General features: G+C 38.9%; 2 protein-coding genes across 7 annotated transcripts in view; one reads left to right on the forward strand and one right to left on the reverse strand.

Annotated features, from left to right (window-relative positions):
• The window catches only part of ESCO1 (establishment of sister chromatid cohesion N-acetyltransferase 1), a 40,560-nt gene extending 21,607 nt beyond the window's left edge, over nucleotides 1-18,953 (forward strand). For 3 of the 6 annotated variants that reach the window (XM_067290655.1, XM_067290657.1, XM_067290658.1), the window contains exons 8-12: nucleotides 370-501; nucleotides 7,890-7,979; nucleotides 11,827-11,970; nucleotides 12,893-13,080; nucleotides 17,949-18,953. In XM_067290655.1, coding sequence (XP_067146756.1) covers nucleotides 370-501; nucleotides 7,890-7,979; nucleotides 11,827-11,970; nucleotides 12,893-13,080; nucleotides 17,949-18,096 — 702 coding nt within the window. In that variant the 3' untranslated portion in view covers nucleotides 18,097-18,953. Of the gene's footprint in view, nucleotides 1-369; nucleotides 502-7,177; nucleotides 7,300-7,889; nucleotides 7,980-11,826; nucleotides 11,971-12,892; nucleotides 13,081-17,948 lie in introns of those variants that run through there. The other 3 variants (XM_067290659.1, XM_067290660.1, XM_067290661.1) reach the window with 3 other exon arrangements.
• An 853-nt stretch (nucleotides 18,954-19,806) lies between these two features.
• GREB1L (GREB1 like retinoic acid receptor coactivator) overlaps nucleotides 19,807-25,810 on the reverse strand; it is a 149,905-nt gene continuing 143,901 nt past the window's right edge. The window contains exons 34-35 of the mRNA XM_067290654.1: nucleotides 24,561-24,699; nucleotides 19,807-22,620 (exon numbers count right to left, since the gene is read on the reverse strand). Of these exons, the coding sequence (XP_067146755.1) occupies nucleotides 22,457-22,620; nucleotides 24,561-24,699 (303 nt within the window). The 3' untranslated portion in view covers nucleotides 19,807-22,456. The remainder of the gene's footprint in view (nucleotides 22,621-24,560; nucleotides 24,700-25,810) is intronic.

The raw sequence follows: 25,810 nt of genomic DNA on the forward strand, positions 1-25,810 counted from the left end.
TCTGCATTTTTGTGTGTGTGTGTGTGTGTGTGTGTGTGTGTGTAATAAAAGATAAGTCATTTGTTCTACTGGTACTGTGCCCATAAATAATGTGTGTGTGGGGGGGGGGGCTACTTTTATTGTTGGGTAGAGTTTGCTCTGTAATAAATATGACTCTTGAGGCTGTATAGGGTTTTTTTTTAAGGTGAAATTCTAAATTTTATATTTATTCCTTCTCCTGTCTCCCTCTATTTTAGGCTTCATGTTGAGTCTATGGAAGATCAGTTATAAAAGGTGTATCTAATTAGATGAAAGTTCTGTTGAGATGTATTTATTGTGCCTGAAAATGAACAAGTCCTTTTTTACTTTTTTTTATTATTTTTTTAATAGGATGCAGGACAGAAGAGATTTGGTGCTATTTCCTGTAATATTTGTGGAATGCTTTATACTGCATCAAATCCAGAGGATGAAACCCAACATCTGCTCTTTCATAACCAATTCATAAGTGCTGTAAAATATGTGGTAAGAAAACCTTATCTTCTTAAAGAAATAAGTATGATCTTTTACTTGCTGTGTACTAATTATAATTCATATTGCATTAAGTCATGTTTTAATAGATTAATATCACAGTAGGCCACAAATCTACTTTTAGAAATAAATGGTTACAGGAGCCGTAATAGATAGGCTATATGTCACTTATAATGAGTAGGACTGTGGTGCTTCATTTCCACTGTATTCTTTCTGTTACATTTCCTTAATTTGGTGGGGGGAGGGAGGGTTCAGTAACAAGACAAAGTAATGTCACTGTTTTGAAAGTGCTAAATACAGGTTTCCGTACAATTGGTGTTATGCAGCAGTTGGCTTAATAGCCAGATATGGAGCTGACCATTTTCTGTGTAATGTTAGATGACTTCTAAATTACTTAATCGTTTGTAATTCAAAGAGAGACTGCCTAATTGTCCTGTTGATATTACACCATAGTATGTTAAAACTTTGCTGAATTTCTAGTATGATTATAATATTTAAATATAAAATTCAAATTGTTATTCCATACCTTCCTTATATGTGCAGTAACTGGGTATCTCTCTCGTATTAAAGCTCAGATTTGAAAAACTTTGTACAGTTGTAAGTATATTGTAAAATCAGCTACTTTATAATAGCTGATATTACAAGACTTATAGGAAATACCTGTTCACAGTTCTGAAATGCAGAACAGAATCCACAAAGTCTATTTTCTTTATCACACATGTTACCTTCAGTACTCTACACTCGAGTAGATAAGACCTCCAGGATAACTGAACTGAGGCCACCAATTCATTTCATGTAGGTACCAAATGGCAGTTGGGCTACTCTTAAATCCTGAGCACAATATTATCCCATGATTTATAAATACAAAGATACGTCTTCATAGGTAATATGTTTGAAACCACATGGTAAATAGTTTTAGTATTCATTCTGTTCTTAGTTAGCTTTTGCTGAATAATCCAGACATTTTAGAAGATCTTTTCTGATACACATTAGCTACATTGTAGGGTGAGAGTGAGCAGAAAGCATGATAGAAAGCAGTACATAGTAATGGCAGCATATAATAAATGTTCCCCATCTTATTCCTGTCTGCCCCTTCCTCCCCCCACCGCCCAAGCATTTTAAGCTCTCGAATGTTACCAAAGACGTAAAGATAAGTCACAGAAGATGGTGTTAATTCTTTTGAACAGAAGCTGGCAGATGAGTTCTGTAGTCATTTAAAGCTGCTAGCTTTGCATGGTGGTAGGAAGCTGCATTGAAGTTTGAATAGTTTGGAAGTTGAAACAGCTAAGATTTCTCACTTGTATGTATGTGTAGAGTAACAACATGATTAACATAAAAATGAAAAAGACTACCTTAAAACAGTTGTAAACAACTTTATACAAAAGTTAGGGAAACGTTTCTTACTTCAAAAACGTACCCACTGTTTTCTCAGTTCTTAGGCATCTTTTTAAAACATTATAGTTTGTACTCAAGCAAATTTGTTTTGTCAGTTCAGTGAGTAAACATTTCTGTGTCTGAAATCTGTAAGACTATTTGTGGTTCATGAAATCTTTGATGGTTGTAGAGTGATGATTTAGATGGTTATTCTATAACAGAAATTGTAGAGGAAGAGGTGAAGGAAGGAGTTTTATGAGTTTTTAAATCCCCCTCTTTTTTATCAGAAAAATTTCATTGACTCTGTATTTTCCAAATAGCAGAAATAACTTTTGCCATTCTAAATAGACACATCTTTAACTCTGGTCATTTAACACATATTTGGTTGTTCTTGGTAGATTGTATTGTGGTAATGTCCATGAGGGAGACATGCACATCTCCTCTTAGAAGACAATTTGAACTTTTAGATAAGCCTTCTGGCTAATGATGTAGTACACCAAGTCTCTATGTCTTAATTCTTAATCTTCTAGAAATACAAGAATGAATGCTAATTATCCTATTTTTGCTAGAAGGTTTCTGATGGGGACTGTTGGGAGGATGACTTGAGGAGGTATGCTCATCTTCTAAATATACATATATATAGTTAGCAAATTGAAACTGCAACAACCTTTCTTTCCCTGACAGTGTGTGTTAACTGGGCAGTAGCATCATGGGATTTAAAAAATTGGCTAGAGAGAGCCTTGGTTTGACTTGGGTGACCTTGCGATGTGACTTTATTAGCTCTCTAGATATTATTTTTATAGTAGATGACACATTGACATTATTGTTGATTTGAGGGCTGCTTTGAGATATCTCAGAAGCATCTTTTTTCTCCTGTCATTCACATTTTTCATGCCATATGAGGCATAGCATTTTCCAGTGTTACCTGGGAAGACTTTGCTCGGTTTGCTTTCTCCCTTTTGAGTGTCTCTTGTTATATGCCTAGTAGTTGCATTGATGATTCATTTCACAGAATCACAAAAAAGACTATATACATTATCATGCTAGAGCTTTTCTTGCTATGAACTGTGAAAATATACTTTTTTTAATTGTTGGCAAGTATCTTATCCACCTACATTCAGCTGATTTAGGGTTTTTTCTTTGTTTGTTTTTAAAGTGCTGAGTAGCCAGAAGATAGTCTCTACATAAATAATAAATTATTTGCTATCTTCAGCATCAGGGTTTTTTAATGACTTCTCTTATTTCCTGTAGTAGAAATGTCTTTTTAGACATAGAAATTCCAAGTTGCCTTCAGAAGTAGGACAGGCTAACAAGGAGATGGTGTTGAGACACTCATTTTGTCACTGATGTCTCTTAGAGAGACAAAAAAGAAATTGAAGGCTTTGAATGGAGAGAGAAAGTTTGGCAAGTGTGATGGCATTTAATGGATCTGGGATCAGAAGATTGGCAGGGGTGGATAAGGGTTTCCTGAAGGGTGTCATTTATTGTTAACAGAAGAATGCGAACTGAATAAACAAAAAAGTAAGGTGGTGGAGGATAGTACCAGGAGGATAGAAGAGGAACAGGTTGGTGTGGGAGATGTCCCCTACTGTAGGTAAATATAGGAATCTCTCGCTATCCTTCTGGTTTCAGACATCTGAAAACCTCCAGAAGAAGTAGGCCATTCTGGCATATACTTGTGTAGAGTGATCACATATGCATAAAATGTTAACTCCATCAATAAATTTTTGTGGGATGGATATGTGGTTTGGTTTTGCTTTAAAAACAAAAACAAAAAAACCCCACAACCCTCTAGCTGTCTCTGTGATGCCAGGTGAAATCAATTTAGCATTTCTGCAATTTTTTTTTTTTAGAACAGGACATTATTTTTAATAAAGTTTTTAAGTTGCAAAGCCAAATGCTTAAGTTAGGAAGTGCCTGTGGATTCAGGTGCCTGATGTGAACGTGATTAATTTGTCTGAATTTCAAGCTCATCCTTTTAGTTAAGAATGTCTTCAGTTGAAGAAATGGGGAGAAACTGTTATTTGGGCTAATATCTAATCTGAGAAGTTTTAAATGGCTGCTCTGGTGTAACTGAATCCAAGGCCATCTGTGATAAGATTTTCAAATTGAAAAAGCAACATTTGACTTCCTGGAAGCTGGGGGTTAATAGAATATCAGGGTTGAAGATGATGGTGAATTTCAAGTCATCTGAAAAAGACTCCATGCTTCTCTTGATTGCATTGACTCCAAAATTGATCCATTTGTGCAAAATGGAACTCTCTGATACTTCAGATCAAGTTTGTACCATTACCTATCTTTTGGAGGAATCTTAGTTTTAACAGAGGGTAATACTTAGTAGTTACATCCAAGGATCTTAATGCACTCTGCAGTGAAAGTCTCATTCTCTGTATTACACTTGTGGGGAATAGAGGCAGAATATCTGTAACCTGATGAAGAACTCGGGAAGAAGAATCCAATAGACCTATTTCTGTGCTAGAAATTGTCAAGGGTAAAAGTGCATAAAATTTCATAATTAAACTCAATTGTTAGGGGAGAATTTCATAAATACTTAGTGAAGATCAAGAATTATACAGTATTAACCACCTTTTTCCTCACTATCTCAATATTTTTTGAGAGAAATTGGTATAAAAAAAGATCAGCACCAGTTTTATATTTGTTCAAGAAATAAGGCATGCAGACAAGCCAGAACTGTCACATATAGAAAAATACGAGGTTTTCTGTCACATTTCCTAATCTTACATACAAACTTTTAAAACATGAGAAGCAATCTATTGTATCTTCTAACTCATGTTTTTAAAGGCAAATCTATGTCAGATGCTATTTTATATTATAAGCAAAGTGAAATTGACTGCTGAACAGTTCAGCTACAGCACTGTTAATGTTGGAGCCATCTTTCCAACTCTCATCTAAATCATTCATTGTATGCATATCTATAATATCCACTGAAAGCAATGCACTAAGCAGTGTAGTCATATTTACTGTCCATACTGCTATGTCATGATGCAGTAGAACTGCTCATCTGTATTGCCCTTTTTCTGAGTGATTTCTTTCTTTTTAATTGTATTGCCATTGCACTTTAATAAGCAAACCAAAGCAGTCTTCAGTCTTGTTCGAACTGGGGAGACAAATTACAAGATGATTTGAAACATGCAAGTAGATTAAAAATCAGTTAACTGTTCATTGCAGAGTTGCCTTTTGTTCTCAGACTATTTCAAATACTTGTGGGATAAATAGCCATAAAATGCTAGAGGGAGGAGGGGAGTTGCAACAGTTGGGCAGACAGGTGCTATATTACACACCAAATGGGGCTCTACTAATTGTGATTATTGGGTATCTGTGCCATGCTACTGCTAGTTATAGGTAACCTGTTGCTGAGCATAGGCTTCCAATATCAGGGAGGAATGGTATGATCATGATCTTTTACTCTAGGCCTTACAGAACTTGTATCCTGGCAGGAACAATAGCTTTTCCTTTTAACTTTTGTTCATTGCAAACAATGTATATCCATCCTTGGGCATCTTGTTTAACAGTAAATATATTTTAATGAATGCCCTAAAATAATGTAAATTAAAATGAAAGGAAAAGCAAACTTTCCGGCATTGTAGCAGAATACTATAAAGTATTTTGTAGACTAATGCTTTTGTTTCTTACCATAAGTGTGTTCTTGCCATCCGTGTTAAAGGAAGTCATCTTCAGATCACATGCAAGACATTGTTATTAAAGCATATTTGATATATTGTAGATATCTAACAGGATCGATCCTAATTGAAGCTATAGGTTGTTTTCCTTAATAGCTTTAATGTTAGAATATTAAAGGGCGGTGACAATTTTTGTGTATTATTTCCATTAGCATGATTTGAGAGGCACAGTTCATTCCATATTAAGAATGAACAATAGGGATACTTAAGAGGCAGGTGCTTATGTTAAATGTTAGCTTTTCTTTTTTGAAATGCTTAGAGCTGCTTCAATCATGGGGGGATATGTCTTTAAAGTATCTTTTCTGATGTAAACTAAATGAGCTCAAAATCTTAGATGAGCTTAGGGTTTGGAGAAACTTTTTCAAAAACTTTATCCAGAAAGATGTATTTGTGAATAAATTCTAAAATACTTGAATTCAGAAGCTGCGCCTCCTATGAATGTGATCAGTCCTTATATTCTACCAACTAATCACTTAAGAAAATAGACAATAATAAAAATAGTAAGCTCTAAATATTTTCTCTTTGCAATTAATGCATTTTTACTGAATTGCTTGTAGATTTGGTGTCATTTAGAAATATAACAGCAGTGTGCTATAATTTTAAGTTGTTCAGAAACATTTTTTCATCAAACTTAATTTTGTTGGAAAACACCTGGCTATTACAATAACAGAATACCTTGACGTAAAATTTAGATTTGGATTTTCTGCATTAGGAATGCAGCATTCTGGATGCCATAATGATAGGATTACAAGATACATTACACTTGTCAGCTGAATGATGATTGTAGTTGATTTGAAGTAGGCTATGGAAAGCTTTTGCAGGGCGAGCAGGCAGCCAAAATGCAGTGAAAGACAAAAAATGGAGAGAGGATGGTGTTTAAAGTTGGAGAGCAGTAATCCTTGCCTGAATTTTTTTTGAGAACTTTTCTAACATCATCAAAATGTGGGTCACGTTCCGCAAATGGCACTGTTCTTCTACCTGAGTATTGTAACACTGCTGTTTGCTGTTGTTTACGTTCAGACCATAATATATATAAAATGAAATAATATACCCCTCTGTGTTGGTATTTAGTTCAACTGCTACTGAGCAAGAAAGGCAGGATTGAAATGGTATCTGTGTTGTGATCCTTGTCATCCTGGGTGCTGAACTCAAAAAATAGATCCAGGGCTAGCAGCAAGCAGATAAAATTTCTAGAATTATTCTTAATGTTTTGTTTGGGGTAAAGGGGTAAAATCAGCGTGATCAAAATGAAATACAGATCAAGTATTATAACACCTAAGTTTGTCTTTTTTTTGTGGTAGTATATTTGTCATTCCTTCAGTGCCAAATTCCTTGTTTGGTCTTTAGTTGAATGTTACTTTTGTGGGAAGGTACAGATTTCAATGAGAATTATTCCATCGATATTGTTTCTTCAAAGGCTTTTTTATTTAAAGTTGCTTTGAATAAGACTTGTTGATCAGCCTTTTTAGTGGCTGAAGTTACTTCTGCATTCAGTATTTTTAGGTCCCGTCAAAGCAACTTGAGTTCTAATATCTCTACCAGTCCCATCTTACTAGATTTAAGTGGCTTTTTTTGTTTTGTTTTTTTCCATGCAGGTACTGCTCATTATTCACCACGAGTGTGGATCTGAAGAAGAGTTAATTACCTCTATTTTTTTGAGTATGTTTAACTTCAGATACACACAACGTAGCCTCCTTCCCCATTAGATTCTTAGAAGGTAGTTATAAAATTTTTTATAGTATCCTTCTTGTGACTTTAATAGTTATGATCAGTAACAAAATAAACTATTCCTTACATTTTGGGCAACTGCATGCCAATCAGTTCATTTAGAACCTCCTGGAGGTCTTTCGCATGCCAAACTTTAAAACTGAGTGTGTATTTGTGGAGGTAACTATGTTAAAAAGAAATCTTTTAATAAAATTTAGGATTTTTTTCCATTCACTGGACTCTGGAAAATAAATACTACATAGATTTGGAAATCAGTTAGGTGAGCTGAGTTTGCTATTCCTGCTTTAAAATTCAGTTTGCACTGCAGTCCTGGGGGAAAGAAAATATAATTGGGAAATTATAAGACACTTTCACAAATTGTTTTTAGATATAGTTAGGCTATTGTATCCTATAATAAATAAGATCATATATCTGTTGTGTTCATTTAGAAAAGCTAGCTGAAGTTTCCTTCACTAGCTAAGCAACTGCTAAATAGTTTTAAAGTCTTTGCATAAGTTCAGTGTTTAGAACAATAATATGTAACTAAATATGTAAAAATACATCTTGTATATGCTTTAGATAAATGTTTGTTTTATTTAGGGGTGGAAAAAGGAGAGAATTTTGGCTGAATACCCTGATGGGAAGATAATAATGGTTCTTCCTGATGACCCAAAGTATGCACTTAAAAAGGTATGGTGGCAAGTATACCTCATTTTGCTTGATATTTTAATGGGAATGTCCATAGTACGTTTTGTATAATTTACATAAGAGTGAGGAGCTTTTTCCACAAACAGGTCAGACATTTCACCCTTAGGCACTGTTACTGACTTCATAGAAAGGATGGGTCTGAGCTGGAGTGGAAGACAGGAATGGGAACAGCATCAGCCAGCTGACTTATATTTATTTTTAACATGCTTGCTTGCATGTCTGTTAAGTGTTTTATGTAATATAAACTTTCTATTGTATTTAAACATATTGAAATATATTGATGTTGTTATACAGCACAAATACTACACCATAAGAAAATTCTCTCTAAATGACATATGATTTTATCATAAAAACAGATTTAGGTGAGAAGTGGTTTCAAAGACATCTAGTCCATTCCGTTGTCCAAAATCGGATCAGATGCGTCATAACCAGAGCTGATAACTTTTAAAAACTTCTACCTAACTTCTAACTTCTTCAGACTCCATTACAGTGCTTCATTATCCTTAACATTAGGAAGTTTTCCCTAAATGTCCAACTAAATTTCTGTACTGCAACTCAGGCTCCTTAGTACAAGTCATATCTTCTATAGCTACAGAAAACATCCCTCTTTTCCTCTTTGTAACAGCTTTTATGTGCTTGAACAGACTGTGGTTGTTTAGCTCTAAGAAGGTTGAAGGGCTGTAATTTTTTTTTTTTTAAGTTTATCCTCTTAAGTAATGTTTTATAGGGCTCTGATTGCTCTCATGCTCTCCTCTAGATGTTTTCCATTTGTGCCAAGTCTCCTGTCTCTTTTGAAACTTTTTATCTACAACTGGGCGGAGTACATTAGTGAGGGCTTAGGGCAAAAGGATACTTTGGTGTCTTGTTGGCTGGTCAGTGTTTGTAGCCCTTAATATGGCATTAGGCCCCTCCTCACCCCTTGGGTAGCATAATGTCGATTCATATTTAACTGGTGATTTGTTGGGACCAATAGATGTTTCTTATAGTACTACTGTTAGCCATTTATAGCCATCCTGTATTTTTAGAGTTATTCATCTTCAGGACTTTACTGAATACTGCAACAAAAATTGTTCCAAGTATATTTTAGTGAGCACACTACCTTCTCTAATATCACAGATTTAGGTTGTATTCTATCAAGAATACGGATGGGGATACCTTCATGAATGTTACTGATCAACCTTGTTCTCTTGAAACATGATTCTGGGCACATGAAGGAGAATAAGGCCATTGGATGCAAGGGTAAATTATGCCTGACCAACCTGATTGTCTTCTATGATAAAATGACTGGATTTATGAATGAGGAGAGAGCAGTGAATGTCATTTACCTTGACTTTAGCAAGGCTTTTGATGCTGTCTCCTGCAATATTTTTATATCCAAGTCAGGATGCTGCAGTCTGGATGGGCAGACAACTGAAAGCATAAAAACTTGTTTGAATGGTTGGACTCAGTGGTTGAGGGTAGTGGTTAATGGATTGAACTTTACCTCAATGCTGGTAACAGTTGCAATACCAGACAGGTGTATACCAGGACCTGTCCCGTTTAACATCTTTATCAATTACCTGGAGGAGGTGACAGAGTGCACTCTTGTCAAGTTTGCAGATGGCACCAAATTGGGGGAACCAGTCAATAGGCTCAGGGGCAGGACTGCCGTTCAGAGGGACTTAGGCTTTAAGAACAGGTCAACAGGAATCTCATGAAGTTTGGCAAGGACAAATGCAAAGTCTTGCACTTGGGAAGGAAAGGCACCTTGCAGTGAAGCAGGCTTGGGGACTGACTTGCTGGGGAGCAGCTCTGCAGAAAAGGCCCTGGGGGCTTGTGCCAGGAGATGGTACATAAGCCAGCAGTGTGTCCTGCAGCAAGGTGGGTTATTACAGCTTCCTGGCTGCGTTAACAGGAGCACAGCCAGCAGATTGAAGGGAGTGATTTTTCTTTTTTTTCCTGCCTTTGCTTGGCGCTTGTTAGACCCCATCTGGAATACTGTGCCTAGTTTTGGCCCCACCAGTACAAGAAAGACATTGCCAAACTGGAGTGAGTTCAGTGGAGGGCCACCGGGATGGTCAGGGCTGGAGCACTTGCCCTGTGAGGAGAGACTGGGGGACCAGGGCCTGTTCAGCCTGGAGACTGGACGGCGTCAGAGGCACCTAAGAGCAGCCACCCAGCACCTAAGGGGAGGTTATGGAGAAGACGGAGCCAGGCTTTTCACAATGATGCATGGTGGGAGGATGAGAGATAACAGACATAAGTTGAAAAAAGAGACATTCAGACTGGATGTAAGGAAAAAGTTTTTCACTGTGAGGACAGCCAGGCCAGGGCACAGGTTGCCCAGAAAGATTTTGTAGTCTCTGTCCCTGGAGGTTTTCAAGACCTGACTGGGCAAAGCCCTGAGCAACCTGGTCTGATCTCACAGCTGACCATGCTTTTGTGTAGGAGGTTTGGCTAGAAACCTCCTGAGATCCCTTCCTATTTGAATTATTCTATGATTCTATGGTTTGTGCTCCAGATGGTATAATTCAGAATATTTTTTTGCATCCTTGGTTACACTGCATTTATGTATTTTAATGTGTTTCTAGTTGTCCTGAAAGCAACAGGCTATAAGGTTAAAAATTAAATGCCCCAAGTCAAGAATTTGAATTGATTCCCAAGACAGCTCTTTCTGCACTATGAAGTGACTGAAGTGGGTTTTCATTAGACTAGCATAGGATTTTCCAAGTTAGTGTATTGGAAAGTACAGTTTTTCTTCTTATAATATTTAATGCAGATGTACACTGAATTCATAGCAAGTGCTTTATCTAAGTTTATTTCTCTAATGTTGCTACCTTAATTTTAGTATGATATTAATATAAAGTATGAATATAGCTGCATATTTTACTAAAAATTTTTACTAAAAGGGCTAAGAAAAAAATTACTTAGAATCTCTAAATGGAGCAGAGGGAAGCAAGACTAGCAAATCAAGTCATTTAGGGCAGTTCTGTGTATGAGAACCTTCAGTGTTGAGAGAAGCTACACTTGTCAGCCCTGTGGATGGCTGACACTAGTACTGTATTACAAAGGTAACTACCACATGGATTAAAGAAGCTTATGCCACTTAACATACAACGTAGGAAAGGCTGCCTTGTTTCTGTCTGGTATGAGTGATGGGATAGTAAAAGCTGCTCCAGTGACCAGTTATAGGTACAGGATTCCCCCTGTAAAAATCTCAGCTCATGCATAAGCTTTTATTTACATTCACACTGAAGTTCATACTACTTCTAGTTTGTGCTAACCTTTCTAATATTAAACATTGAAATTGTTTTTAGTTTGGTCACTCTTTGCAAGCTAATGGAAGAGTGGAAAGCTTGAGGAAAGAGGGAGCAGTTATTCATTCCCTTTCAATAAATGCATTCATGATCTCTTTTCTAGCTTCCTTGCATTGCACTTGCTATTATCTGCTCAAAACTTTTAATGGAGGAATTGTTTCAAGACTTTAAAAATAACAAACAAAAAACCTTCAGCTAGCCTACTTTAACTTTTGACATAGTTCTCATTTATTGGCTAGAGTATCACACTTTCATCTACATTCTCTCTGTTAGCCTTTGACTGATAGAAGTTTACACTCAATGGAGGCTGATATAGAGGTATCTACTCTTTTTATTTCCAGCTAAGCATCATTTGAAGAACCCTGTGGACCTATTTATTGCAGGTTACTCAGGATAATCCTTAACTTTTGGAATAGCTTTCAGTGTTCCAAATACTGTAGTGTGTTTTTGTAAATCTGTAATTTCTATGTATATATAACAAATGTATATTTATACATGTAATTCTCATACAATATTTAAACTTATTTTGACAGGTTGAAGAGATTAGAGAGATGGTAGACAATGACTTGGGATTTCAGCAAGCTCCACTTATGTGTTACTCTAGAACTAAAACTCTTCTTTTTATTTCTAATGACAAAAAAGTTATTGGCTGTTTAATTGCAGAGCACATCCAGTGGGTAAGTGATTAAATTGGAGAAAAGTACTTTGTAAAAATGTCAGTGCTTGGTGGCAGTCGTCTTCAGATATTCTGAAACAGCAGAATTATTTGAGTTCAACTTTAGCCATTTAGCAAATAAGTAATCTGTGTACTCCTCCTTCGGAGAGGAAAACGTGGTAGACCATTCTGAAATGTAGTTGCTTGTTTTAGTATCGTTGACCTTGAGCTAAAAGAGATGTATGGTGCAGCCAGTTGGCTCAGACCAGCTCAGGTAAGAGCTTGCTATAGCTGAATGGTAGAAGTTTTCCTTTGTGCTACTTAGGCTACTTCTGGTGGTGCTCTTGCTTGTTGACAAGCAGGTTGAACTCCCTTCCTGACAGAAATCCCAGCTGGAAGGAAGAAGTGGCTACTTCATAGGATTATTGAGCTGAGTCACTGAGGGATCAAACAACTCCACAGCTAGCCTGAAGCAGAGAGCAGAGGTGTGTGGTGGAGAGCAGGGTGAGGAGTAGGGCTGCCGCTTGCAGCAGTAAAAACTGTTGTCATAACTCTGTCACCTATTCTGTAGGTTCCCTTAAACTGTGGTAATTCCTACTGTCCATTAGGATTAGCAGACAAGAAGCAAAATAATCTTTGTCAAAAAGAGAAAGATCAAGGAAAACACTTAACAATAGGTGGTAATAAGAATTGGATTTTGTTTGTTGCTATTTTAAATCAGATACACCTTAGAGGGTGTTTTTTGGTTCAATTTCTTTCCTTTTATCATCTGTTCTGATTTTGAAACTGTTAAGAGAAATTAAATTAGGCACAGTTATGCAATCTTTTTGGTAATGCATTTTAGAATGTAGATATGTTTAACAAACATTTTTACCAAATAGTTATTTTGTTCAATCACTAGCGATGCTGTTATAAAGTAACAAATATTTTGACATCACTTGCAGGGCTACCGAGTTATAGAAGAGAAGGTTCCAGAAGTTAGTTCAGAAAATGAAAAAGTCATTTTTGAAAGACAGAAAGCATGGTGCTGTTCTACTTCTCCAGAACCTGCTATTTGTGGGATTAGTCGAATATGGGTGTTCAGCATGATGCGGCGAAAGAAAATTGCTTCTCGGATGATAGAGTGTCTTAGGTAATGTTAAAAAGTCATTTCCTCGGTTATATTGGTTTTAGAGGAACCCCAGTCCAAGACATTTATTGTTTTATTTTGTGTGTATCAATCTTGTATTTTTCTGGTGAAACTGGGAATGTAAATTTGAGCACAGTTAACGGTTCCAGTTTTACGTGGAGTTCAAAAACTAACGTCAGTATTCTGAAATGGCTTGCCTTTAATAGAAATCTTTCTGCTAAGTGCAATTGTAATGAGTCAGTCTAGCAGACTGCGAATGAGCTTGGGTAAATTTCTCTTAGGTAATTACGAGCGAAGGAAATGAGACTGTCTTTAGTCAAAGTGTTTGAGATTACCAAGGGGTAACTGTGACCTCATCATTGGCCAAATCTCTGTTCCTTAGAGGTAGAAAGGGAGAAAGAGGGGAAAAAAACAGTGCATAGACCCATTTAATATAGTCTGGTGGACTACAGCTCTACTTGGGTGGTATTTCTTAACAGTTTTTTTTCCTTTATCCAGGTCCACTGAACCTTATGAGAGGTTTTTAATTTCCATGGAGCTTTAGTAGCTAGTGATGAGTGTATTTGACTGAATACTAAGTACTTGATTCATTAAAGGACTCAAACATTTGCAGTACTGTTGAGACAAATATTAAAATGTGGAATCTCCAAACATTTTTTCACCTTCCACCCCTGCCTCTGGAAGCTCCTAAAGGCCAAGGTGCTTAGGTTTCTTGCAGTGAAATTTCCGGGAAGTCTAAACACCTGTTTAGACTAGGCAAGTGTTATTACTGCTGGCTCTCGGGTTTGTGCAGGGTGCTTGGCCAGCCCCGTCTGGTTGATCTCTGGCACAGGCGTCCTGTGACTGCCGAGCCTCATGCTCTTGGGCATGTGGAGGTCTGGTAAAGCTGTTCCACTCTGTAAAATGCATCCACCTGGCTGATGGCACCAGCTAGAAAGTTTGTATCAGATTACCTTCCATCTGAAATACCAGCTGTAAAGCTGTATTCAGATAGGCATATTAATTTGATAATTTGGTTTTATTTTCAGAGGCTGATTTTTATCTGGGTATTCAGTTGCTTCCTACAAACTATTTCTAAAGGAAGGATTTCTTCCCCAAAACAATGCCCATTTCCCCCCAACTTCCCCATTTTGAGAATGTCTGCCCCATTTCACTCAAGCTTTCATAGCACACCTGCAGTCACAAAAACCCAATCAGTCTAAGAACCTTGCAAGATCATCTTCTAATAATAAATATAGTAATGAGAAAACAGTAATGCTAGTAATTTAAAAAGTACTTTGTTCCTATTGTCTTTTCATCAAGATTTAGTGGAGATGTCAATATTTGTTAGAGGTTGATAGTTACTCTGCAAGTACCTCTAGGCTTATTTTACAGGAATTCAAAAACCTGTCTTTAATGGGAGCTGCATCTGTTTCTGAGGATCAACATTTCCTCCTCCTCTTCCTCCAAATCAAGGTCTTAAAGTCCGAGATCAGTTTTTAAAATTTGTTTATGTAGCCATCCTCAAAAGTGCAATGGTATCCCTGATTCTCTCATCTTTCTTCAAATAAGGAAAAAACATACATATATAATTGCTTGAAAAAATTAAGCAAAAATAAATTTTCCTTTTCCTATAATTAATCATCCTGAAAGTGTGTCACTTACGAATTATGTAGTATGGTTGTGTTCTTGGATGTTCTAAATTAATCCAAAGTGCAATCTTGTCCAAATGTCATATGTTTTTTCAAACCAGGATTTTGAGATTTTGGTCTTTTCAGCCCCCTCTAAACTTGTAGTTTACCCCTCTAAACTTGTAGTTTACCCAAGTTTTCATTTCTGGTAGTTGTAATCATAGTGCATAGTGCATTATCTTACGTATAAAGAAATAGCTGGAACTAGTTGGATATATATATATATATTTTTTAACTCTGAACTCCTGATGCAACTTGCAAGAAATTGCCCTGTGCAAACATTCTTCTAAAATATCATATCAAACAGAATCACAGAATCGCTGAAGTTGGAGGGGACCTCTGGAGATCATCTAGTCCAACCCCCCTGCTCAAGCAGGGTCACCTAGAGCACGTTGCACAGGATTGCATCCAGGCGCGTTTTGAATATCTCCAGAGAAGGAGACTCCACAGCCTCTCTGGGCAACCTGTTCCAGTGCTCTGTCACCCTCACAGTGAAGAAGTTTTTCCTCATGTTCAGATGGAAGTGTCTGTGTTTCAGTTTGTGCCTGTTGCCTCGCATCCTGTCGCTGGGCACCACTGAAAAGAGTCTGGTCCCATCCTCTTGACACCCTCCCTTCAGATACTTGTACACGTTGATAAGATCTCCTCTCAGCCTTCTCTTCTCCAGGCTAAACAGGCCCAGCTCTCTCAGTCTTTCCTCATAGCAGAGATGCTCCAGTCCCCTAATCATCTTTGTAGCCCTTCGCTGGACTTGCTCCAGTAGTGCCACATCCCTCTTGTACTGGGGAGCCCAGAACTGGACACAGTACTCCAGATGTGGCCTCACCAGGGCTGAGGAGAGGGGGAGAATCACCTCCCTCAACCTGCTGGCAACACTCTTCCTGATGCAGCCCAGGATACCATTGGCCTTCTTGGCCACAAGGGCACATTGCTGCCTCATGCTTAACTTGGTGTCCACCAGCACTTCCAGGTCCTTCTCAGCAGAGCTGCTTTCCAGCAGGTCAACCCCCAACCTGTCCTGGTGCATGGGGTTATTCCTCCCCAGGTGCAGGACCCTGCACTTGCCTTTGTTGAACTTCATGAGGTTCCTCTCCGCCCACCTCTCCAGCCTGTCCAGGTCTCTCTGAATGGCAGCACAGCCCTCTGGTGTATCAGCCACTCCTCCCAGTTTGGTATCGTCAGCAAACTTGCTGAGGGTGCACTCTGTGCCTTCATCCAGGTCACTGATGAAGAAGTTGAACAAGACTGGACCCAGGACTGACCCCTGGGGGACACCACTAGCTACAGGCCTCCAACTAGACTCTGCGCCGCTGATCACAACCCTCTGAGCGCTGCCATTCAGCCAGTTCTCAATCCACCTCACTGTCCACTCATCTAACCCACACTTCCTGAGCTTCTCTATGAGGATGTTATGGGAGACAGTGTCGAAAGCCTTGCTGAAGTCAAGGTAGACAACATCCACTGCTCTCCCCTCATCTACCCAGCCGGTCATTCCATCAGAGAAGGCTATCAGATTGGTTAAGCATGATTTCCCCTTGGTGAAGCCATGCTGACTACTCCTGATCACTTTCTTGTCCTCCACATGCTTGGAGATGGCCTCCAGGATGAGCTGCTCCATCACCTTTCCAGGGATGGAGGTGAGGCTGACTGGCCTGTAGTTTCCTGGGTCCTCCTTCTTGCCCTTTTTGAAGACTGGGGTGACATTGGCTTTCTTCCAGTCCTCGGGCACCTCTCCTGTTCTCCATGACCTTTCAAAGATGATGGAGAGTGGCCTAGCAATAATGCCTGCCAGCTCCCTCAGCACTCGTGGGTGCATCCCATCGGGGCCCATGGATTTGTGGGTGTCAAGTTTGCTTAAATGATCTCTAACTCGATCCTCCTCGACCAAGGGAAAGTCTTCCTTTCTCCAGACCTTCTCTCTTGCCTCCAGGGTCTGGGGTTCCTGAGGGCTGGCCTGAGCAGTAAAGACTGAAGCAAAGAAGGCATTCAGTAACTCTGCCTTCTCTGCATCCTTCGTCACCAGGGCACCCACCCCATTCGGCAACAGGCCCACATTTTCCCTAGTCTTCCTCTTGCTCCTGATGTTTTTGCAGAAGCCCTTCTTGTTGTCCTTGACATCCCTTGCCAGATTTAATTCCAAATGGGCCTTAGCCTTCCTCGTCGCATCCCTGCATACTCTGACAACGTTCCTATATTCCTCCCAAGTGGCCTGTCCCCCTTTCCACTTTCTGTATACTTCCTTCTTCTGGTTGAGTTTTGCCAGGAGCTCCTTGCTCATCCATGCAGGTCTCCTACCTCCTTTGCTTGACTTCCTACTCATAGGGATGCACTGCTCTTGAGCCTGGAGGAAGTGATGTTTGAATATTAACCAGCTCTCTTGAACACCCTTTCCTTCTAGGGCCATAACCCATGGGATTCCTCCAAGCAGGTCCCCGAAGAGGCCAAAGTTTGCTCTCCTGAAGTCCAGGGTTGCGATCCTACTTAGTGCCCTGCCTCCTCCTCACAGGATCCTCAACTCCACCATCTCATGGTCACTGCAGCCAAGGCTGCCCCCGACCTTCACATCTTCCACCAGTCCTTCTTTGTTTGTTAGTACAAGGTCCAGCAGCACACCTCTCCTTGTTGGCTCCTCCACCACCTGTGTCAAGAAGTTGTCACCAATGCTCTGCAGAAGCCTCTGGGGCTGTTTGTGCCTAGCTGTGTTGTCTTTCCAGCAGATATCAGGGTGGTTGAAGTCCCCCATGAGAACCAGGGCCTGGGATCGTGAGGCTACTTCCAGCTGTCTGTAGAAGGCCTCATCGACTTCCTGATCAGGTGGCCTGTAGTAAACACCCACAACAGTGTCACCCATGCTAGCCTGCCCTTTAATCCTTACCCATAAGCTCTTGACTCGCTCTTCATCCACCCCTAGGCACAGCTCAATACACTCCAGTTGCTCTCCCACATAAACCCTTATAGAAACGCTTCTGGAACACATGACTAGATAAGGGATTAAAAGAGAGAGAGAGAGAGAGAAGCTGATGGAAACAGTTTTTTTTCGTTTGGAGTTTTTTTGTTTAACTCCAAACTTCCATGGAAAATGAAGACACAAATGTAAGGATCAACAGACCTTAAAGCATTGAGGCAAGATGACTTTCCAGGTAAGAAATACTTCTTGCATTGTTTCCTGAGAGTAATTAATTAACTTTTTCTTTTAAACAGGAGCAACTTCATATATGGCTCATACTTAAGTAAAGAAGAAATTGCTTTCTCTGACCCTACTCCTGATGGAAAACTCTTTGCAACACAGTACTGTGGCACCGGCCAGTTCCTAGTATATAACTTCCTCAATGGACAGCATCACAGCTAAAACGGAACTCCTGCAGGAGCAGTTACTGGAGACTTCTGCCAAAATGTACTGAATTGGTGCAGACCTTAAGCAGAAGCCAGGGCCATTTTTGTTACAGCGAACTCAGGACTGGTAACAACCAAAAGGTTGTACTATTTTATTAAAATTGTAAACAATGCAGTAATAGGCTAACTTTGTTTTTTTAAAAAAAAGATATTTTATTAACTTTTACAAAAGTTTGATTGTATTTTATCTAGTTAGTCATGTTTACATGCAGCAGAAAATTGTTCATAGTGGACTGTAAACTAATGCAAAGACTATAGTCTCGCTGATGAGTACATGCTGAAGTTCTTAATGTGGTGATATACCAGTGCTTCTTGGTACTGTAAATTATTTTATTTGGTCTCCTCCCACCAGTTCTAGAAGCAGGGTAACGCAGTTAAAAGATTGCTTGCTTGACAGAATTCAAGACTATCCTCAATTGCATCAGTGCCAGAAACGTTACAGTGCAGTAGTTGTGGTAATAATCTTCACAGATGGTATGGTTGCCTCTAGTGTGCATTACATGCATTACTAGGTGCATGAGTAACTTGGGTGCCAGCAACATAGGAAACTTTTATCCCCCTCCAAAAATTAGTTGTAGACTAAAAGGTGGAATCAGCCCCCCCAAGGAACTGGCGTAGGCTTCATTTTTCTTCAAGTACTGTACTGAGTATATACCTTTGTTAGTGGACTTCACTTTGATACTTGTCACTCCTTCATAAAGCTCTCCTCTTTTAAAGGGTTTGTATGTTGAAAAAACTGCTGTGGCCTTTCTTGATCTGTACATAATGTAGATAGATTAAAAATAAAATACTTGATAGCTTTTTTTAAGGTTACTCTGTATTGATACTACGTGTGAATGAATGTTTAGTATGTTTTTATACTTCTGCATGTGAAATACTACCTTAGTAGCTAAAGGCACTGTGTGTTTTGAAGCAGTCTTTGGAGAACACAGTGATACTGCACTGTTACCTGCTGCGGTAGGTGAAAATTCCCTTTTTGACAATTGATATATTAGCTTCACCCACCAAGGATCAGTTCCCTAGTAGCTTTGAGTCAATGCAATATTGCTGTCACGTTTACAGTAAAAAGAGAGGTGGTGATTTCATCCTTGAATAATATCTATCTTAAAACCCTAATGTGAGACTGGAAAGATTTAATTGGTTTTTAAGGTTTTTTTGGTTTTAATTTTGGAACTAATATGCAGTTATTATACAGTACTTTATATTGTCCTGCACACTATTCATGTGTCCTTAACCTTAGTCTAGAGCTGAAGCAAAGAACTAACACTGTGTCTGAAACAAACAATACCAGACTTGTGAACTATACTGCTACACATACTGCGTGCCTGCCAGAGCAGTACTTAAAGGTGCCCAGACCAGGATATGTTTTCAGCTCTTCTTGCAATTAAGGTGACTAAAAGTTTTGGTATTTGCAGCTTGTTTACTCCTACCCATCGTCTGTTTGAAACAAAGCTCTTGTCTCAGATAGAAGTACCCACTTTGTAAAATCTATAATACTGGCATTGTACTAAATTAACTTTTTATAAAGGCAACTAATAGCATCACTTTAGCAGTATCAAGTGGGTTTCTCAGGTGCAAGCACTCATGTTTGAAGAGCTGCAGGAATATTGTCCTGTCCATCCATCAAAGTAACAGTTAAAGGAAAAAAAAAAAGCAGTCTTAAATGGTAATTTAATATATTCAAATTTAATGAAAGCACATTATAAACATACCATAGCCACAACTGCAGACAGTTTCAGTTCATAAACAATAACATGAGGTAGACTGACTAGTGAAGCTAAATTCACCAAGTTTTTGGTTAAGAAAACTTTACACTAGGAAAGCAACATTTTTAACCCTCTTCCAAAAGTCACAAAAAGCAATTACATAAGTTAAGCAAAAAGCATCTGAATATGATTCTTTCTTTAAATCTTAGTTTACATTCAAATTTAACCTGTGAATAGACAACAACATCTACAGGTAAAATATAATGCTGGCCAATGTAATACATTCATAAGAAGAGCCTTGATGGCGAGGCTTAAAATCAAAAGGGAATAGCAATAATCTAGTTGTCAAATAAATGGTCTCCTTTCCAGAAGTGAGCTAAAACTTTGAGCTAGACAGGCCTGCAGCTTTTGAGCTTTTTTTTTTTTTCAAATATACTTTGAAAACTCCCTGCCTCTGCACTGGAAAGAGTTACAGAAGTTGGTTTACAATTATTTGGTAATGGAAGGCAAATATGCTGACTTTCTGATTTAATTCTCAACCTTCAGGACAATTTCGCACTGCTTCACAAGAGGGCTGACTCATCATCGTAGTCTCAGCACCTGGAATTTTAAGAACTTAGTGCAAACATCAAATAGACAAAAAGGAAACCATATTTGAACACTTCATACCTGGAACTTTTACACCAAATTAAAACTCTGGGTCAACCTTAAGCCCTTCTGGCAAAAACAGAATTATTGGAATACATTCAGGTATATATCAAAAGCTTCAAGAAGCATCTTCTATATCCCTACTTCTGTCAAGTGTTAGACTATATAAGGCAGGTTGCATCTGAAGAAGAATAAAAAATGAATCTAAAGAAATGGGTTGTTCATTTGAAAGTTGCTAATTTACAGCATCAGAATTAAGCTACATTAACACAGGCATCTGCAAGCCACTTTCCTTTAGCCTCAGTCTAATATATTATGTTTTTCATTTGTAAACATCTCTTCACAAGATAAAAAAAGGTTGCTCAATTAACACTATGTTTAAAAAAAAAATGCAGCTTTGGCAGATCCTTCTCTGATGAGTTGCAGGTCAAGTTAAGAGATATGTTGATTTCATTACATTTTCAGGGAGTAAATTAAATTAATATTCCTGAATCAATCTTAAAAGCATGCTGCATTTTTCTTTTTGGTAAGGGAATCATGATCAGGAAGGTTTTTATTTTAGTAACATACAGAACATCAATTGGGTAACCAATGTTAACTGCAGAAGTAAAACAATACCATTCTGATTTAACCCTGACAACCAAATTCTGCTGCACCAAGTTCCTTCTGGAACAACTTAACAAGATTCAGCAACATGTTGTAATATGTTATAAGAAGAACAATGCATGATTAGCTCTACAACCAATATTTTAAAGAAGTTAATCAAAATAAAAGGGCCAACAGTGTTAGGTGATGCATTCAAAGACCTTTGCTTCTGGACAGAGTCTCTTCTGAGCAGTCCCAGCTCATGAGGAATTCTCTCCCCACTTGCCATTAGGCATCGTAAAATATGTCCAGTTTCAGACTCACTTATGTCTCTCAAACCCAGCTCAAGCAGTGCTGCCTTCCTGCACACTTTGATATTTTCTGATTCACATATGGTTATGAATTGAAAGAAAAGGGTTTTCTGATCTTAGGTCTGCAGCCAATTGGAGCTGAGTGAAAAAGGACACAGAGTAAATTGCATAAAGCACCCCACAAAGGCATTTGACATACAGCAGAACTCATTTCCATAACCAAAGGAGGATGAACCACAAATTTTAAAAACTTTGACAAGAGTGGAAACTGAGGGTATGTTGCTGGCAAGCTATTCTGAACTCTAACTGAAGAGAGAGCGTCTATAAGGAGGCTTGTTTGCTGAGTGGGCAGTTCACTTTTTATCCCTGGAGTCAAGGAGGAGGTAACTAAGGGGGTGAAAAATTATGCTGCTATGAGAACCTGCGTGCACAGTGCCTGCCCTGCTTTTACTGATTTGTTCAGGTTTAAGTAGTAAACTTCTTTAAACACCTGTGGAAATTTTGCCAAAGACAGTTTCAATACATACACAATTACAAATTTTAAACTAACACTGCACAGAGAACAAGACTATTCCTTTTAATACAAATAGCTAAGTTATATTGTAGTTTCAAACCCCTGAGTATTACTGTACCAAAGTACAGATCTGAAGAGAAACAGTGGGCTCTCCTCCACATATCTTCAATAAATTCCATATGCTATGTTGAGTCTCATATAACACATTCAAGCTAGCGGACGCTAAAAGCGGCTTCTTCCCTAGCTCAGCTGAATATTAAAAAAAAAAAAAAAAACTTCAACCAAATTACATTCTCTTCCTATACCCTACAACTTGGTTGGCTATGTAATTAGTGTCATTGACTGTGACGGATGTGAATATAACTTGAATCCATGATCCTTTAAATTATAACAGATGTGATAATTTTTTACCTAAGAATAAAGCCTACTTTAGAATTTTGGGAATCCTTTAGAGTAGTCTAGATAAATATTGGTTGCACTTTGCTCCACAGTGATTGTACTTTTAAAAAAAAAAGTTCTTTTTTTCTTTTGTTATCAGTGTCTTATCAAAGCTTATATATGGCGTCCAGTAAGAAAATAGAGTGGTTTGTCATCGCTACTGTTTGCGGTTTGAAACTCGTCTCGAAGGCGGAACTGCCACTCATCCTCCAGCTCCAAGCGGACGATTGTTTGCCGTAACGAGCTTCTGTCTTGACATATGACACAGAGGGTGGCACCTTCAATTGAAAAACACATTAGAGCTTTAGGTTACAAGAACAATTCTATTATTTTCTTGGTTCATTTTCCAAAGATATTTGAAAGACAAAACTCTGCCACTAGGTAGGAACATTTCTCATTAAAAAAAACAAAATAAACATGTTAGAATCTATGAAGAAATGGACTGCATATCCCCAGATCAGACCCATGAGCCCTGAGATACAGGCACGTGTGTCCATTGGCAAGGTGACAAAGGGACACATGGCACGATCAAGGAGAAGGAAGCACGGTGTGAGGTCTGCTCTGTACCACAGGACATAGCTGCCCAACTGGCTTTAGTAGCATCAACTGGAACAGATGTGGAATTAACTTGAATCCAAGATCCTTAAATCATTACTGATCAAATTATGCCAAAAGAATAAAGTCTATCTTCCCCCCCACAGTTACGTACTTGCTTTTGTACAGGGTCACTGACTCACTGTGTTAAGCTAAACCAGTCCCACAACTGACTCCTGAGAAACTCTGCTATAACTTCCCTCAGGTATGAGAGCTTCCCTTAGTAAAGTACTGCAAGAGGAACAACAAACTAAAACCCTAATTTCTCTGGTTTAACGAGTTTGCAAGCTTCCTTCCACCTGATGTTGCCACTACGTAGTCATTTTAAAAAGTAAGAGAGTCAGACGCTCTAAGGACTTTCTCTGTTTTATGCTCTAGCCCACTCATGTGGCCCACGGAAGATTCAGGTTCAGATCTCTCCTCTGCTTGATCTCAGCAAGGGCAGGCCCTTACTGCCAGGCATTCCTTGACCTTTTTCATGAAGAAAAACACCCAAGAAACAAAACACAACAAAAATCTCAGGGGTCCTGGACCATCTAGAGCAGTGGCAGCTCTCATGCTTTTTAGCTTGTGTAACCTGTAGTAAACCTGTACGTATTTGCACATGTGCGCATATTTAAAACAACACAGTTTTGAGAGAACAAGATTGTACGACAAAAAAAAAAGAACATACAAAAAAGAGCATTAGAGCTGCCGCTGAAGCCTGCAGTTATACAACAAAGTCTCCCCACATGCTTCAAGCACAAAACTGCAGGACGGCAGGGGGTGTCAGGACCCACTAGCTTCCCCCGTGCCTGCCTGCCCGCACTCAGCCCAGGCTGCCACGTGCCCCACTCTGGGGGCTCGGCAATGCTGGCAGCATCCCCATGAAGGGCTGTGGTAGAGCTGAGTCTTCGTGCACTGCCCATGGGTTGGCGCAAGAGCAAGCTAAAAAACACAGCTCTTGGGGATGGCTTGGAGACATCCTCTCTCTGCCTGTTAGCATGTGCACCATCCTCACTTAGCACAAGAGGGAAATAAGGCTCTGGCACGTCACCTCAAATAATACACAGGAACTCCATAATGCATTTAAGCATTACTAAATACCTACGGCAACTTGTTACATGTCACTAAGACAAGAGTGATGAAGACAGCTTTTGGCAAGGTTTATGCAGTTCTGGTGGGGGTAAACCCCCCTGTCCTTAAGGTAAGAGCTGCCCCGATCAGCAGTACTGAATATTTATTTCTGTTCTAGGCAGATTACTGCAGTAGAATTCCTTGTCCTCATCAGTAACGTCTGTGCTCCAAACACTCCTTTCAAGTTGCTGATTGTTCAATCCACTGACTGATTTCCATGTATCCTTCTTTTTCTGCACCTATTTCCACTTGATGTTAATTTAAAGTAACTTAATGAATGCAGTTTATCAAAGCTTAGCTGCCTTTATTTCTAACAGGGGCAGAAGTTTTTACACACTCCAGAAATAAACAATCTATCTTCTATTTCTTTTTAGAACAGCAGCAGCACTAATTGTGAAAATGGAGCTATTTTAATGAATCTGTTTCTTCCTCTATCTTTCAGTTTTCTTCTGTGCTATTACTTCGCAGGAAAACAACAGGGATGTCCAAGAGAGCAATCAGATATTACCTTTCAGAAACCTAAACTGCTTGAGGAGGTCTGCACCAACGAAAGAGTCGCAGAGATACAGCAGGAGTCCACTGAAAAACACCCCTTCGCAGTTGACGTTGACTGAGTGCGGCCGGGAGCTAACATAGCATATGGCTGCCTGAAACACAAGGGAAAAAGCCAGAAAGCACTTCTGTGTTAGAAAATGCCTAAGTAAGACTTTTAAGTGGAAGGGAATATAAATTAGTGGTAGCAGGTGAGTAAACTGGTGCTGGTAAACAATAAAATCTAACATGAAAACAGTATTGATCAGATTTCGCCTAGGAAATATCACAACAGACAGACTCCTAGACTGAGTTCAAGTCTGGTCAGAAAGTCCTGCACATGTTATTCCAGGGCTCTCTGTAATTCATTTTCATTTCCTGCGAATTACCTGCTTATAGCAACTGTAAGATTATTTAGTTTGTTCTAATGAGGACACCTTTGATGATAAGCAGAATAAGTAATTCCACGAGTACTGAAACTACTGAAACTTGCTTTCCTATGGGCTGAGGTCTGCAAGCTTCAACTGAAGTGCTTCCCATCATTGGCAATCCTGTGTTTCAGCGCCCTGACGACCTTTCTGTATTAAAGAGTTTCTTCTCTATCTTGCCACTGACTTCCATAAAATTTGTCAGAACTAAACCCCTGTGAGACTTTCGCCTGTCTTGAAATGCAGCTCAAACTGACCAATGGGTTAAAAAATTATGATCTGCCCATTTACAGACATATAAGACATACTTGCACAAACTTAGTTTCCCTAAAAACCCAGGTTAATTAAAAAGAAGAGCTTCTAAATGGAGGACTGCATTACAAAAGACAGAAATATAAGCTCGTCTGTTAGTGCAGCAAGTCACTACGAAAGTGTCCCATCAGAAACTCTCTCAGCCAAAACAAATTTGCTGCAAGGATAAATCAAATACAGATGATAAAAAGCTGTAAAAATAGGGGTATGAAGATGATCAAAAAATTTTGTGGATAGTTTTTGTACAGACAGCTATGCAGCACACCAAGTTTTCTCAAGAATGGCATCACTTTAGGGTTTTTGTTCCCTAGGAAATATTATTTCAGACAGACATGCCCAGTTCCTTTGTAAATCACATCAGTCCATGACCCATCACTGGTCTCTGCCCACACCAGCCAGCTAAAAGGCTTTACTGCCAACACTATGAGTTCCGGCAGCTGAGAGCTACAACAGCGTTTCAGACTGTAGACCTTGGATAAGATCCAAG

Source organism: Apteryx mantelli, chromosome 2 (genome assembly GCF_036417845.1).
Source record: "Apteryx mantelli isolate bAptMan1 chromosome 2, bAptMan1.hap1, whole genome shotgun sequence".
NCBI lineage: Eukaryota > Metazoa > Chordata > Aves > Apterygiformes > Apterygidae > Apteryx > Apteryx mantelli.